The 16,642-nt window shown below is 46.2% G+C and overlaps 1 protein-coding gene across 1 annotated transcript; it reads left to right on the top strand.

The window, feature by feature from the left end:
* The first annotated feature begins 11,116 nt into the window (after window positions 1-11,116).
* Window positions 11,117-14,309, top strand: LOC125519172 (feruloyl esterase A-like). Its single transcript, XM_048684050.1, has 3 exons — window positions 11,117-11,815; window positions 12,290-12,300; window positions 14,111-14,309. The coding sequence occupies exons 1-3, from the start codon at window positions 11,117-11,119 to the stop codon at window positions 14,307-14,309; spliced, it is 909 nt and encodes a 302-aa protein (XP_048540007.1).
* Window positions 14,310-16,642: the final 2,333 nt, after the last annotated feature.

The following is a 16,642-nucleotide window of genomic DNA, read 5'->3' as shown; positions in this document are numbered from 1 at the left end:
AGTTCCTTCTACCCCTTTTCCGTGCGAGTCCTTTGCCCTTGAATTCTGCTCAACACTCAGATGGCCTATGACATCCTCCACAGAGAATTCACGCCTCTGATGTTTCAGAGTGGTGGCAAAGTTCCTCCAGGAATTGGGAAGCTTAGCGATTATGCAGCCCGCGACAAACTTGCCCGGTAACTCGCACTTAAGAAGCTCAAGCTCCTTAACAATGCATATTATCTCATGAGCCTGCTCCAATACAGGACGGTTTTCAACCATCTTGTAATCGTGGAATTGCTCTATAATATACATCTCGCTCCCTGCATCGGCAGCCCCGAACTTAGATTCGAGCGCCTCCCACAAGTCCTTGGCAGACCGCACATGCAAATATGCGTCAACCAGCTTATCTCCAATCACGCTCAGAACTGCCCCAAGGAACACGACAGTGGCCTCCTTGAACGCCTTCTCCTGTTCAGGAGCGATCGTTCCTGTGGGAGTCACACCGGCGACCCAGAACACGTTCATGGCCGTGAGCCATAAGGTGGTTTTAGTCTGCCAATGCTTAAAGTACGTCCCCGTAAACGGGGACGGTTTCAGTGCAGCAGCAAAACCAGAATTCGAAAAACTCCTACACACGTTAGGTTTTTGGATTGATAAGAAAATAGGTAGTTTTTCGATTAAGTTAATCCATGAATAAATCATGAGCATGACATGGACAGCATTGATAACACACTGATTACGATCTAACAGAGCATGTACTACGCATATAGTAGAAACATCTACGCATATCGCTAGTGTTGCTATAACAGAAAGAAACACGAGAAGGATAAACGATGTATACCCTCCAATCGGCCACGCAGCGGTGGTGGCGGCGGCAGCAGCCGCGGCATCCTCGGCGGCCTTCTTGTCGGCCTCGGCCTTCTCAGCGGCGGCACGGTCGGTGTCGGTCGACATGGTGATGACGAAGGTGATGCGGACGTAGATGAACAGAAGCGAGCAGTCGCGTAATCGCTACCCAAAAACCTAATCGCCCCTCTCCCGTACAGGATCCGGAGAAGCAGGGTTTCGGAGGCCTGCTCTCCCGTCAACCGTGTACGCGGTGAACGGGACGGAGTCACCGACGGCAGCAGCAGCAGATGAACGACGTGGGCGTGGAGGCGGAGATGCGTTCTGTTTCGTGGCGGCTAGGGTTGGCAGCGTCCCACATATATATCTGCATCCGCGCGTGGAGAGACGTGGGCTGAACCCACATCCAAGTCGGTAGCCCACGATCCGACGTCTCAGATCATGGCCCTACCTGTCAAAGACTCTCCGTTCCTGACCGGCAAAAAGAAGCGCATATGAGTGAGCTCGGCTCGGCTCAATCCCGCAACCCGCGCCGCGCCGAGCGGCGCCGCGCGTCGTGACGAGGCGAGAGGAGGAGGAGGAGTGCGCGAGGGCCTCATCTCTTCTCAAGCTCCAATAGCATGATGGAGAGGATCCCTTATAAACCACTCCAACTCTCCTTCCACTTCCGGGGTGGGACTAAACTTCCCACCACCTTGTCATGCCACCTACATGGGCCCTTAGACATCAAATCTGAAATTGTCATATGGGCTCTAGGCCCATCTCATATTTCAACAGATAGTACCAAATGAATTGTTTGCATATGTACACATTCATGCTCCAATCACGTGTATATTTCCATAAAATAGTTTTTCATGCTCAAAATTGGAATGCTCTAGAAAACAACCTACCATGAGAAGAGTGACGTGTTATAGAGGACGGGCTCTCACTACTAGGGAAAACCTTATACTACTTGTTGTTGCTAAATAGCAGTAGCATTGTATTTTGAAGAGCGCTGCTGGTAATATTCTGTGTACTCCCTCCATTCCATAATGTAGTGCTTCCTCTATCCTCGTGTTTCAACTTTGACCGTAAATTTAACTACCAAGACCGATTGCGGCGGGAGCAAAAGTTATATTAGTGAATTCGTATTCGAAGAAGTTTTCAATTATATAATTTTTTTCTCCCGCCGCAGTTAGTCTCGTTGGTTAAATTTATGGTCAAAGTTGAATCTCGGGAAGCGCGGGCGCACTATATTTTGGAATGGAGGAAGTACACAGAATATTACCAGCAGTGCTCTTCAAAATACGATGCTACTGCTATTTAGCAACAACGCGTGCCAGAAAAACGCACTGCTGAAAGAAAAATAGCAGTAGCGCGTCATCTCTAAACCGCGCTACTGCTCTAATTGCCATGGCCTCGCCGTCCAGCTAGTTATAGCAGTAGCGCCTTACACCGTACCGTGCTACCGCTATTCTCCTTACCTGTAGCGCTTTTTCATACCCGCGCTACTACTAGCCCTACCTTATCACCACGCGGCCGACCCTCTCTCTCACCCTCTCAATCACTCTCACCCGCGCCGATAACCATTGTCGTTCGTCGTCGCCGCCGCCGCCGCCGCCCGTCCGCCATCGAGGTACTCCCTCCTTCCGTCCCTCCTCCTCCCACCGCGCCCTCCACCCTCCTCCTCCCACCGCGCCCTCCTCCCTCCGCCTGCGGCCGCCCCCTCCTCCCTCCTCCGCCAGCAGCCCTCCTCCCACTGCCCCTCCCTCCTCCTCCTCCGGCCGGCCCCTCCCCCTCCTCCTCCGGCCGCCCCTCCCCCTCCTCTCTTCTCCCTCCCTCCCTTGTCTCTATTTTTGCAAATCGTAGGTAACTAGTTTATTTCGCAAGTGATTAATATAACTAGCTTATTTATATTAAGTGCTTAATGGACCTAGTTTAGTTAGTAAGTGCTTAATAGAACTAGTTTATTTAGTAAGTAGTTAATAAAACTAGTTTATTTAGTAAGTATTTAATAAAACTAGTTTAATTAGTGTTACGATTATATATAAGATATTTTCGATTTTTTTTCATATTTTGAACCATTGAAATGCAATGACCATCAATAAGTGGCCTATGTTTTGCCGGAGTGTTGATTAATTTCCGTTCCGGCAAATTTCAGGCTCTTGATGTGTCCTTTTTTAGCAAAGGTCATGCCGGATTTTTTGGGTTTTGCTGTCGAGTTATAATCTCTGAATTTTGAACACAGGAGATGTCTGATAACGATGGGATCCCGGAGTGCGGGTACTGCTATGATGACCGGGGTGTGTGCGACAGGTTTCCTCACCTGCAAAATGATAGGTTTTTCATCGTGAAGCTGGAAGAGACCTTCGATGTTTGTACGGTATGCAACGACAAGCATTTCATCGTAATTAATATCATCACTTGTGCTTCTTTTGTTCAACCTGTAATTTATGGATTTTTTTCAATTCGATTCGTACATCCTGTGCCATGCTAGACCATATGTATTGGAGAAGCTTGGTTTTGGTTTAGATGACTTTGAGAATGTGGAGACGAGGAGGGCTCACTTAAGAACTAAACATGGTTACAAGTTTCCGGTTAAGTTCTACAATGCGGTCCATCGCTCCCATTTCGGTTGCTCTAATTGGGAAGCTCTCTGCAAGGCATATGGATTTGAGGAGGGAATGTGAATAAGATTTGATATTCGTCCCGAAGATTATGATGATGATGATAATATCGACATCTGGGTGGATGTGGATATGCCTCCAGTTTTGCCTAGATGTGAGTTTGTCAAACTAATTTGTTAATTTCAGTAATTTATGTTGTTAATTTAAAAATATTTGGTGTTCGTCCATACTGAACTTATTTATTTATAATTTTCAGCTTATTTCTTATCTTCAAGAAATACTCGGAAGGTAGTAGACAACACATACTACAGCTATGACTCCAAGCTTAATTGTGAGGAGAAAGGTTATCTTGTCTCATTCATAGAAGATGTTGAGGCCTTCAAAACCAGTCACTCTATCAGCTAAAATTATACTAGATACGTGCCACTAGTCCATACATTGCTTGATGATAAGTTCATTGCTAAAAACTTGGTAAGATTTTGTTAATGATGGTAACTTCATTGCATACATTATTCTTAAGTAAACCATTGCTAACTATATATGTTACTATTTCGTTTTTGAACAGAGGCTCCCGAAGCAGGTTGTGCCTGACATGCTATTTACCGAAGGTGATATGCATATGGTTAGCTTACGACCAACTCCTTCGGAGGCTTACCATACTGCATACTCGATTTCTTCAAACGATGGAAGGCTCAAAATCAAAGAATGGAGCAAAGCGATGAATGCGCACACGCAAATAATTGGAGACAAAATGAATGTGCGCAAGCCACAAGTTGGAGATAGGTTTATGTCCATTCTTCATTATGGTGAAGGACCGGTTTATCTGTTTTATGGTATTTTAGCTAGGAAAGAGGAGTAGGTCCTAAGTATTAAGAACAATTAGTTAGTGTTGATTATATATGACTACAATGTCTTAGACTTGATGGTGATGCTGAGTAGGAGTAGTGACTATGAGTACTATGATGATGATGAGGACGAGTTGTTATTATAACTAGTGATGAAGTTGTTATATGATGTCCCATCATGGACGAACATGATGATTATGAGGAGTTATATGACAATGATATATTATGATGATAAGTTGTTAATGATATTATGATGATGATGAGAAGTTATTATGTCATTGGATGAAAGAACCGCCAATTAATTTCAAATGGATGGATCCAAAGTGACCATTGGTTACTTTGGATCCATGCACTTGAAACTAATCCAAGGTTCTTTCACCTAGTGATTTAATAACTCATTACGATGTAAAAACAATCTCTAAATTGCTACTGTATGAAAAATTGTATACATGTATATGAATACAACCTAAAATTCAAAAGAAATGGAATAGGGAATAATAGTAGTAGCGGTTGTTTTCGAAAGCGGTACTAATAATTAGCAGTAGCGATTGACTTGGAAAGCACTACTACTAAGTAGATATAGCAGTAGCGAGTGCCAGTAGGCGCTACTGCTAAGCATTAGCTGTAGCGCCTTATCAGTAGCGTGCTTACCCGCGCTACTGATAGGCCAAAAACCAGCGCTACTGCTAGGCTTTTCCCTAGTAGTGTCTTGGGAGCCCGTTTAATAAGACAATATACATGTAAAAATTTCTAAAATATATAAAAATTTGTAAAATACATATATACATGTTCTTCAGCTCTGTGTAAAAGGTTCATTATCTAATGCGATCATTTGCAGGCTAGACAAAAAGACGAATATCTGACCCAAATGCAAAAAAAAGCCCATTTTAATCTATTTATTTTCTTTTTTGTGCACATCTCATATGAAGATGTATGTTTATGAAATTTTATATGTCTATATTACAAATATATGATTTTGTTCAGATTTTTTTAGGTGTGGAAATAGATTTTTCGCTGAAAAAAATAAAGGGCTCCCTGAGGTCGTTCTCCAAAACATCTCTCAAATCTCACGAATTGTTTGTGTTAATTTCATGTATACAAAAGACATACATGTCCATAACTAAACAAATCAAAGTCTGGAAATTAGAAAATATATTTCTTTTACATGGGAGCTCACCCAACCTTTGACAGTTTCAACCGGAAGAAAAGGCCAATGCGATCTGACCCAGAAAATAGTAATCACGTCCGAAGCCCGCCCCCGACATGTAATGCTTGTTGTAACCTTCCACCATGTAATGCATGCTGCAGCCTTTTCTTTTCCGTCTGATGCCCGTGCACGCAAGTAGGCAATCTCTCCATACTCCAGCTCGGTTCCACCTGTAGTAAGCGTGGCTGAGATCACATCGGAGCTAGTAGAGCTGCTGGCGTTGGTGCCACGGTGGATGCTTTCCATCTCGATGCACTTTCCGCCTTCCATGTCCGCTGCTTCTCTGACGATCCGCTCCCACTTGGGATGCAGCCGCTGTGGTATAACACCAGTTGCTCCTCTAGCTCCATCACGCATCGGCGCCTTCACGACCATACCAGTTGCGGTTCGGGCGGCCCGGTTTCATCCAAGTAGCTCTGCATCTGGTAGCATATGATGATACGGATCTCAAGTTCTGTTTCTTCCTTCCTGGTGCTAGTCTATAATGTGCTTGTATAAGACACAATTTCCTTTACCGTAAGTACTCTAAGGTTGGCGTCAGCTGCAGAGAAAGTACGGTTTTCTTTCAAGGAAATTGTGCCTTGCCCTTGCTGCCTCAGTTCACCGGCAGTGCGCACACTGGAGACAGCAGGGGAAGCGCCGGGCGATTCGCGAGGGGGACGAAAACACCAAGTTCTTCCATGCCTCCGCCTCCAATCAACGTCGAAGCAACACCATCGGCATGCTAGAAGACGAAGGGGTGCGGGTGTTGGACCATGCGGGCAAGGCCGCGGCCTTGTTGGGCTTCTACTCGACGCTGCTGGGCCGGCCCAGGCCTCCCACTTGGCGCTTCGACCTGGCGGCGCTCTACGTCGACCCATCTGTGGTGGACGGGGCAACTTTGGTGGCTCCTTTTGGTCCCGCCGAGATCAAGGCCGCGGTCGATGCCCTGGACCGCACCAGCGCCCCCGGGCCGGACGGCCTTGGCCCTGCTTTCTACAAGGCGGCGTGGGCGGTGGTGTCACCGGATATCCACCGTCTCTTCGAGGATTTCCACACCGGCAATGCTCGCATCGATGAGATTTCCGCCCCGTCTCGCTTCAAAACGGCGACATAAAAATCATTTGTCGTGGGCTCACGACCAGGCTTCAACGACAAATCACCCACCTGATTGACGAGGACCAATCTAGCTTCATGCGGGGCCATAGCATCTCGGAGAACCTCGTGTATGCCACGGAGCTGGTGCAGTGCTGCCATCGGAGGCGAGCCCCGGCGGCGGTGCTTAAGCTTGATTTCGCCAAAGCTTTTGACTCCATCAACTGGGCAAGCTTGCGCACTATCATGGAGGTGAGGGGGTTCCCGCCGCTCTGGTGCGCATGGCTGGACTCCCTCTTTCACTCCTCGTGCTCGGCGGTCCTCCTCAACGGCGTGCCGGGGAGGTGGTTCTAGGTCGGGTGCGGCCTGCGGCAGGGAGACCCTATCTCCCCCTACCTCTTCATCATCGTCGCCGACGTCCTTCAACGTCTCATACGCCATGATGATGTGCTCCGACACCCCCTCCTGCCGGGCGCACCTGTGGTGGTGCTCCAGTACGCCGATGACACTCTGATTATCATGCGGGCGTGCACGCGGGGGGCGGCTCGCCTCAGGCTAATCCTGGACCAATTTGCGGCCGCCACTAGGCTGGTGATCAACTTTGCCAAAAGCACCCTCGTCCCGATGCACGCTAATGCCACCGTCATGGAGCAGGTGGTGACTGCCCTGGGGTGCGCCTCCGGAGTGTTCCCGCAGATGTACCTTGGACTCCCCCTCTCCTGGGAGAAACTGCGCTTCGCCGACTTCCTGCCCATGATCGCGGAGGTGGATAAGTACCTCGCCGGATGGGCAGCTCGTCTTCTTTCGCCCGCAGGGCGGCTCGTCCTCATCAACGCCTTGCCTACCTACGCCATGGCGGCGCTGCTCCTGCCGCCGGATGTGATTCGTGCTCTGGACGGGCTCCGCTGTTCCTTCCTCTGGAACATCGCCGAGCGGGCCACGGGCGCTCAATGTCTGGTCGCCTGGAAACAGGTCTGTCGGGACAAATCCGAAGGGGGCCTAGGGATGCGAACCTAGCTACCCAGAACAAGTGCATGTTGTTGAAGATGATACGCCGGCTTCACGCCTCTCCTCCGTCCAGATGGGCATCGTGGATCTGGGCTGGAGCGGACGGCTGCTCTCTCCTGTCGTGTGGCAAGCTGGTGCTTGGCGAGCACCGGGTCTACCTCGTCAAGCTGCTGCCCCTCTACCGGGCCCTCTCAAAGGTGGACGTGGGGGACGGGAAGACCTGCTCCTTCTGGTGGGACTGCTGGCTCCCCTGTGGAGCGATCGCCTCGGCCTTCCCTTCTCTCCTCTCGCACTCCGTCGATAGGGAGGCCACGGTCTGGCAGGTGCGACGGCGTGGCCTTGCCGCCTTTCTGGTCCCCCGGCTCACGGCTGTGGGCGCACGCGAGCTGTTGGCTGTGCAGAGGCTGCTAGCTGAGGCTCCCAACAGAACGGGGCCCAACGAGCGTCAGTTGGTCCATGCAAAGACGTGCGTGGGGGGCCTGTCCTCCAGCACGGTCTATAGCCTCATGCGGTTCGGCGTGGTGGCCGCGTCCTACGCTACCATGATCTAGGGTGCGTGTGTGCCGTCCCGAATCAAGTTCTTCTGTTGGCTGCTGGTTCAGCGACGCATTCACACGCGCGACGTCCTGCTGTGGAAGTGCATCGTCGCTGCGAATGAGGCCGGCTGCCCTCTTTGCCCCGCCCCCTCGAGACAACTAACCACTTGTTGTTCTCCTGTCCATTCGCGGGCGCGTTCTGGCAAAAAATCGGGATGTGCGTTGATGGGGCCTCGGTTTGCCACTTGAACTCCCTGGCTAAGACAGCAAGTGACGCCGTCGACTCTGCCCTGGAGTTTGTGCTGCTTTGTTGCTAGCAGCTGTGGAAGCACCGCAACGCCGTGGTTTTCCAACGACATGATCCGTCCATGGCCAGGGCCCTGCGGTGTGATACGTCTCCAACGTATCTATAATTTTTGATTGCTCCATGCTATATTATCTACTGTTTTTGACATTATTGGGCTTTATTATCCACTTTTATATTATTTTTGGGACTAACCTATTAACTGGAGGCCCAGCCCAGAATGGTTGTTTTTTTTGCCTATTTTAGGGTTTCGAAGAAAAGGAATATCAAACGGAGTCCAAACTGAATGAAACCTTCGGGAACGTGATTTTCTCACCGAACATGATCCAGGAGACTTGGACCCTACGTCAAGAAACAAAGGAGGAGGCCACAAGGTAGGGGGGTGCGCCTACCCCCCCAGGCACGCCCTCCACCCTCGTGGGCTCACTGTTGCTCCACCGACGTACTCCTTCCTCCTATATATACCTACGTACCCCCAAACGATCAGATACGGAGCCAAAACCCTAATTCCACCGCTGTAACTTCCTGTATCCACAAGATCCCATCTTGGGGCCTGTTCAAGAGCTCCGCCTGAGGGGGTATCCATCATGGAGGGCTTCTACATCAACACCATACCCTCTCCGATGAAGTGTGAGTAGTTTACCTCAGACCTTCGGGTCCATAGTTATTAGCTAGATGGCTTCTTCTCTCTTTTTGGATCTCAATACAATGTTCTCCCCCTCTCCTGTGGAGATCTATTCGATGTAATCTTCTTTTTGCGGTGTGTTTGTTGAGACTGATGAATTGTGGGTTTATGATCAAGATTATCTATGAATAATATTTGAATCTTCTCTGAATTCTTTTATGTATGATTCGTTATCTTTGCAAGTCTCTTTGAATTATCAGTTTGGTTTGGCCTACTAGATTGATCTTTCTTGCAATGGGAGAAGTGCTTAGCTTTGGGTTCAATCTTGCGGTGTCCTTTCCCAGTGACAGTAGGGGCAGCAAGGCACGTATTGTATTGTTACCATCAAGGATAACAAGATGGGGTTTTTATCATATTGCATGAATTTATCCCTCTACATCATGTCATCTTGCTTAAGGCGTTACTCTGTTTTCATGAACTTAATACTCTAGATGCATGCTGGATAGCGGTCGATGAGTAGAGTAATAGTAGTAGATGCAGGCAGGAGTCGGTCTACTTATCTCGGACGTGATGCCTATATACATGATCATACCTAGATATTCTCATAACTATGCTCAATTCTGTCAGTTTCTCAACAGTAATTCGTTCACCCACCGTAAAATACTTATGCTCTTGAGAGAAGCCACTAATGAAACCTATGGCCCCCGGGTCTATCTTCATCATATTAATCTTCCAATACTTAGTTATTTCCTTTGCTTTTTTACTTTGCTTTTATTTTACTTTGCATCTTTATCACAAAAATACCAAAAATATTATCTTATCATATCTATTAGATCTCACTCTCGTAAGTGACCGTGAAGGGATTGACAACCCCTTATCGCGTTGGTTGCGAGGAGTTATTTGTTTTGTGGAGGTACTAGGGACACGCGCGCAACCTCCTACTGGATTGATACCTTGGTTCTCAAAAACCGAGGGAAATACTTACGCTACTTTGCTGCATCATCCTTTCCTCTTCGGGGAAATCCAACGCAGTGCTCAAGAGGTAGCAAGAAGAATTTCTGGCGCCGTTGCCGGGGAGGTTCGCGCAAGTCAATATCTGACTCCCGACAACGAGCCATTTCTGGCACCGTTACTGGGGAGTCTACGCAAAAGTCAACATACCAAGTACCCATCACAACCCTTATCTCCCGCATTACATTATTTACCATTTGCCTCTCGTTTTCCTCTCCCCCACTTCACCCTTGCCGTTTTATTCGCCCTCTCTCTCTATCCTCCCTTTCTTTTCCGTTTGCCTCTTTTCCATTTGCTTGTCGTTATGGCGAGTCCTCTATCTTCTCCGTTGTCTCCCGAGAATGAAGTTCTAAATTTTAAGCAAAGGGAGGGAGAAAATCTAAAAGTTGCTTGGTATAGAATTTGCAATGCTCAAAATAGATCTACCAGGAAGCAATCCACTTCCGTTCTTCTTTGCAATTTTTATGTAGGCGTTGCTCCTTGGTACAGATATGTCCTTGATACCATTACCGGAGGGAATTTCTTGGGTAGCCACACTTTTGATTCTTATAAGGCTATGATAGATTTATTTGGCTCACCACCTCTTTTGGTTAATGGAACTGTATTAACTTTGGAACATGTAATGCAAAGGCTCGTAATTATTGAAAATAAGGTTGCTACCATAGAGTCAATTGAAAATTTCACTACTAGGAAAAACCTTATACACAAAATCTTAGCAGCAGCGTGGTTTAAAAACAAACGCTACTGCTAATTAGCAGTAGCGAGCTTGAGGAAACCGCGCTACTAATAACCCGATAGTAGTAGCGCGGGTTTTTACCCCTAGCTACTACTAAGTGATTTCCACCGTGCCTCCCGGGACCAACTGTACTAGTAGCGCGGGTTATAAACCCACGCTACTACTAAGTCGATAGTAGTAGCGTGGGTTATAAACCCCACGCTACCACCTGCATCTGCTCCCACCCCACCAACCATCCCACGCCATGTCTCAAAAAAACACTCAACGCCCGATCCAGATCCCCAATCCCGTCTTCGCTCCCACCTCCTCTCCTCCTGTCCCAAGTCCCAACCCGCCATGGAGAGGGAGCCGCCCGTGCAGGGCCCCCCCAGCGCCGCCGCCGCCTACGGCTCGCCCCACCGCAGGGCGTGGAAGCGGTGCGTCCACTCCGGCCACCACGACAGCGCCACCTGGGGCCACGCCACCGCCGCCGACTTCGCGCCCGTGCCCAGGATGTGCCGCCTTGTCATGGCCAACTACGCCCCGCCCGACCTCCTCGCCGCGGTGCCCCTCCTCCTCGACCCCTCAAACGTCGTGCGCCGCTGCACCTACGCGGACACGGGGGGCCGGGTCACACCCTACCTCGTCTACCTCGACCACGCGCACGCCGACTTCGTGCTCGCGCTGCGCGGCCTCAACCTCGGCCGCGAGTCCGACTACGCGCTGCTCCTCGACAACCGCCTCGGCAAGCGCCGCTTCGACGGCGGCTACGTCCACAACGGCCTCCTCCGTGCCGCCGACTGGGTGCTCGACAGGGAGTGCGACCTGCTCCGGGACCTCCTCGACCGGTACCCCGCCTACACGCTCACCTTCACGGGCCACTCCCTCGGCGCCGGTGTCGCCGCCATGCTCACCATGGTCATCGTGCTCAACCTCGACAAGCTCGGCAAGGTCGAGAGGGGCCGCACCAGGTGCTACGCCATGGCCCCCGCCCGCTGTATGTCGCTCAACCTCGCCGTCAGATACGCCGATGTCATCAACTCCGTCGTGCTGCAGGTGACTCACTGATGATCCAATTGATTTGGTTGCTTGCTTGTCTGAATTTGGTGGTTACAAGTTCAGTTGTAGAAGAATTTGGGTTACATGTAGTATGTCTGAATTTGGGTTACATGTAGCTGTCAGACTGAATTTTGGTGGATACCTGCTCTGCTTCTGAGTAAGATAAACATTGCATTGCAGAATCTAGTATAATGCCTATCTGAATTTTGCTGGGTGCTTCCTTGTTGCTAGAAATTCAGTTGCAGAATTTAGTTACATGCCTATCTGAATTTTGTTGGGTGCTCGCCTGCTGCTAAATTCAGTTATTACAGAAGTTAGTTACATGCCTGTCTGAATTTTGGTGAGTGCTTGCTTCCTGCTAAAAGTTCAGTTGCATAATTTAGTTTCATGTCTATCTGCATTTTGTTGGGTGCTACTTCTGTCAGATAAGAATCTGGTTCAGTTAAAAACTGCACTGTCAAATCTGGACAGCCAGCTTCTAGGTGAAAAACGAGTTAGTTATTCTTAGAATTTTGAGTTGCCTCTATATGAAATTTGTAAAGCAAGTTCCAAGCTTTCCGTAGAGTATTTATTTGCGTCGTTTGGATGTATGGTTTGAGAGCAGCCATCGTTTTAGTTTGTTGTCCCGAAAGTTAGTATCCTGAGCGCATTGTTTTCGTATGCCAGTTTACGGCCTTATAGAGGCTGTTTTAAAAAAAGTTTCAATACGAATTTTGTAGAGGGTACTTGTTTACTGCAACAACACAATTAATTAACCAACATACATGCATACTTGGCTTGAAAAAATATGGATGCGTGTGGAAACCTGCGGAAGACAAACTAAATGTAGCCATTAGATATGTTGCTAGGTGCCAAACAGAAGAAATGACTATTTTAGATGTTTGGAGCTGGGGTATCTTACTTAGCACCATGTGTAATTGTTTTACAGCACTGACTTAATCATGTTTGCTGCTGCTACGGCATATGGAGAATAATTTAGGCACCATAAGCGTAATATCATTATAAACTTCTGAGATGCGTGATCTTTAGTACTGTAGTACTTGCTCGTATCAGACAAATGCGCGATCTTTTGTTCAAAGACGGTTCTCATCGCAGGAATCAATGGGCGCTGGTTGTTGTTATAGTACTAGTCTTAATGCTGCAAGGGGAACTATTTTTACATTCTATCACAGTAATCACACACTAGTACATAGGGATCTATTAGCTTAGCAAAACTGGAATTTTGGCTGAGTATTAAACAGCAAAATGTCCCTTCATCTGTCGCTACTTACTTGTCTAAGCCTGACAATATTATTCCATCTAATTGTTGTGTGTTATTATCTTGAAAACATTTCTCTTTTAATTTATTTTCAATCTTCCAAGCCTGGACATAGTTATTGTATCTTATTATCATCTTTGGAAGTGGCCGGACCCTTCCGCGAACCCTGCGCAAGCAGGAGCTATGTGCAGCACGCTGCCCTTTTTTATCATCTTGAAAATGTCACCACTACTTGTTTTATTCTCTGTGCACTGTGTTTGCTCGAGACTAACATTCTCTTATTTGACCATGCAGTGATTACCTCTTCAAGCTATTGCTTATGGGAGACTCAGGTGTTGGCAGGTCATGTCTTCTGTTAAGATTTGCAGTAAGAATCTCTATCTCAAGCATGATCCATTTTGCTATCTCTTTCCCGTCTATATATTATGGAAGGTTTCCATGTTAAAATTTAGGTAGTTGATGGATACATCATGGAGTTGACCATTTTTTTATAGGATGTGTAAGCTGAATCATTATTCACAATTGTTCGAATTTAAATTGTTCAACATGAATAGTTCATTATTGGTAGCTAGTACATTTTTCCACAAGATGATGGGCATCCTTATATACTACTCCCTCTGTAAACTAATATAAGAGCGTTTAGATCACTCCTTGTGTTCATTTTTCTGCCCGATTTAAAATGGTGCTCTGTGGAGAGTCAACGTTGACCCCGGCGCTGTTTTGAAGAGCAGTGGGAATCAATTTTCTGATGTCCTTTGTTGGCGATTTCCCTATCCATGAAATGATAAATTTTGAACAGATGTTAACTGTCAAATATTTCAAGCATATATAGCTCAAATACACTAGTATTTCTTGAATGCACCAAAACAAGAAGATAGCATGAACACGTACAGCTAGGGTATGCATTTAGTAGGTGTTTTTTCATTTTGAAGATTCATAATAGACTAAAAGAGACAGATAATTGAAGAAAATACCCTACTAGATCTGCACAAGGGCGCGAACTAACAAGTTTTCACTTTCTCAACTGGGTGCAGGGTGATCGACGAGGACTACTGCGGCCCGATGGGAGTCGTGCTCTTCAACTACCCGGAGGCAGACTTCACCGTGAAGCCCCGCGACCGTGTCATAGAGATTATCGTCCAGGTGATTGCGACGCAGGAGGTCCCCGGGGTGGAGGACCTCGACGCCACCGTCCGGAGGTCACCGAGGTGGAGGACGACGCCACCATCCTGAGTTCCTCAAGGTGGAGGACCTCGATGCTTTGTACATACATCTAGAGAAGTGGTCTGGTTAGGTTGGTGGTCAAATGCTAGGGAAGGTACCAACCTTTTGATGATGGTTGTGTGTGTCTTCGTGATCTCTTCGAATTGAGATGTTGAATGTTGCATCCATGAACACTACAAGTGTTAAGATGGTTCTCTGAAATTTATTTTGCACTGGACGTGTCTCTGATCTCCATTCATGAATACTGCATCTATTTTTATTTTTTTAATTCCTAATTTGCTACTAGTAGCGTTGGGAAAAAAGTGCCCTACTAGTATTTAGGATACTAGTAGCGCTGGTATTGTAGGCACGCTTCTACTACTTCATTAGTAGTAGCGCGAGTCTGTAATAGCAGTAGCGTGGGTGGCACACGCTACTACTAACAAAGTTAGTAGTAGCGTGGGTTTCTCCCACGCTACTACTAACTATTAGCTATAGCGCCTTATTAGTAGCGCCGGTCCCCGCGCTGCTGATACACCTAAAACCCGCGCTGCTGCTAGCCTTTTTCCTAGTAGTGTTTGGATAAAAAGATCCACAACCGAATCTCTCAATATGGATCTAAAGTAGGAGTCACTTTGAAAAATATTAAAGAGAAGGAACCCATAGTTAATGAGAAAATAAATCATGATTCCACTAGAATCGATAAACTTGAGGGTATCATTACCAACTTGGGAACCACTTTTTCTTCCGTAAAGAATACTCCAAGTCCTCCGACTAAAATTGCCAAGCTTATGTATGTTCCTAAAAATAAGGGTGAATTCTCTAGTAAGGAAACTGCAGATCTCAAATCTATAAGTATTCATCCCAATCTTGTTGCTATCATTAAGGACCCATTTGTTACAAATGAATTTTTTGATCTTGTGCCTAAAAGTTTGATAATAACTAAAAAGAAATAAATTCCTAAGGATGGTAGATGCCTCATTGAAGAATTACCAACCAAAGATGGTAATACCTAGATCTATCCTTGCTTTTTATGCCTAGCTAGGGGCGTTAAACGATAGCGCTTGTTGGGAGGCAACCCAATTTTATTTTTATTCCTTGCTTTTTGCTCCTATTTAGTAATAAATAATTTACCTAGCCTATGTTTTGGTTGTGTTTTTTGTGTTTAATTAGTGTTTGTGCCAAGTAGAACCGTTGAAAAGATTTGGGGAAAGTCTTGATATCTTGCTGTAAAAAACAGAAACTTTAACGCTCACGAGAACTGCTGCCATTTTTATTTGGAAAGTACTATTTAGTTAATTATTTTTGAAGATTATTAATAGATAAATTCCTCACGTCCAGAAATTTATTTTAGAATTTTTGGGGTTCCAGATCTTGAGCTAGCTATAGATTACTACAGACTGTTCTGTTTTTGACAGATTCTGTTTTTTGTGTGTTGTTTGCTTATTTTGATGAATCTATGGCTAGTAAAATAGTTTATAAACCATAGAGAAGTTGGAATACAGTAGGTTTAACACCAATATAAATAAAGAATGAGTTCATTACAGTACCTTGAAGTGGTCTTTTGTTTTCTTTCGCTAACGGACCTCACGAGATTTTCTACTTTAAGTTTTGTGTTGTGAAGTTTTCAAGTTTTGGGTAAAGATTTGATGGATTATGGAACAAGGAGTTGCAAGAGCCTAAGCTTGGGGATGCCCATGGCACCCCCAAGATAATCTAAGGACACCTAAAAGCCAAATCTTGGGGATGCCCAGGAATGCATCCCCTCTTTCGCCTACTTCTATCGGTAACTTTACTTGGAGCTATATTTTTATTCACCACATAATATGTGTTTTTCTTGGAGCGTCTTGTATTATTTGAGTCTTTATTTGCTAGTTTACCACAACCATCCTTGCTGTACACATCTTTTGAGAGAGCTATACATGATTTGGAATTTGTTAGAATACTCTATGCGCTTCGCTTATATCATTTGAGTTATATAGTTTTTCTCTAGTACTTCACTTATATCTTTTAGAGCACGGTGGTGGATTTGTTTTATAGAAACTATTGATCTCTCATGCTTCACTTAGATTATTTTGAGAGTCTTAAATAGCATGGTAATTTGCTTAAAAATCCTTATATGCTAGGTATACAAGATTAATAATAAAATTCTCTTATGAGTGTGTTGAATACTATGAGAAGTTTGATGCTTGATAATTGTTTTGAGATATGAAGATGGTGATATTAAAGTTGTGCTAGTTGAGTAGTTGTGAATTTGAGAAATACTTGTGTTAAAATTTGTGATTCCCGTAGCATGCACGTATGGTGAACCGTTATGTGATGAAGTCGGAGCATGATTTATTTATTGATTGTCTTCCTTATGA

Source organism: Triticum urartu, chromosome 7 (assembly GCF_003073215.2).
Source record: "Triticum urartu cultivar G1812 chromosome 7, Tu2.1, whole genome shotgun sequence".
NCBI classification, from domain to species: Eukaryota; Viridiplantae; Streptophyta; class Magnoliopsida; order Poales; family Poaceae; genus Triticum; species Triticum urartu.
This window is presented reverse-complemented; position numbering and strand designations above follow the sequence as displayed.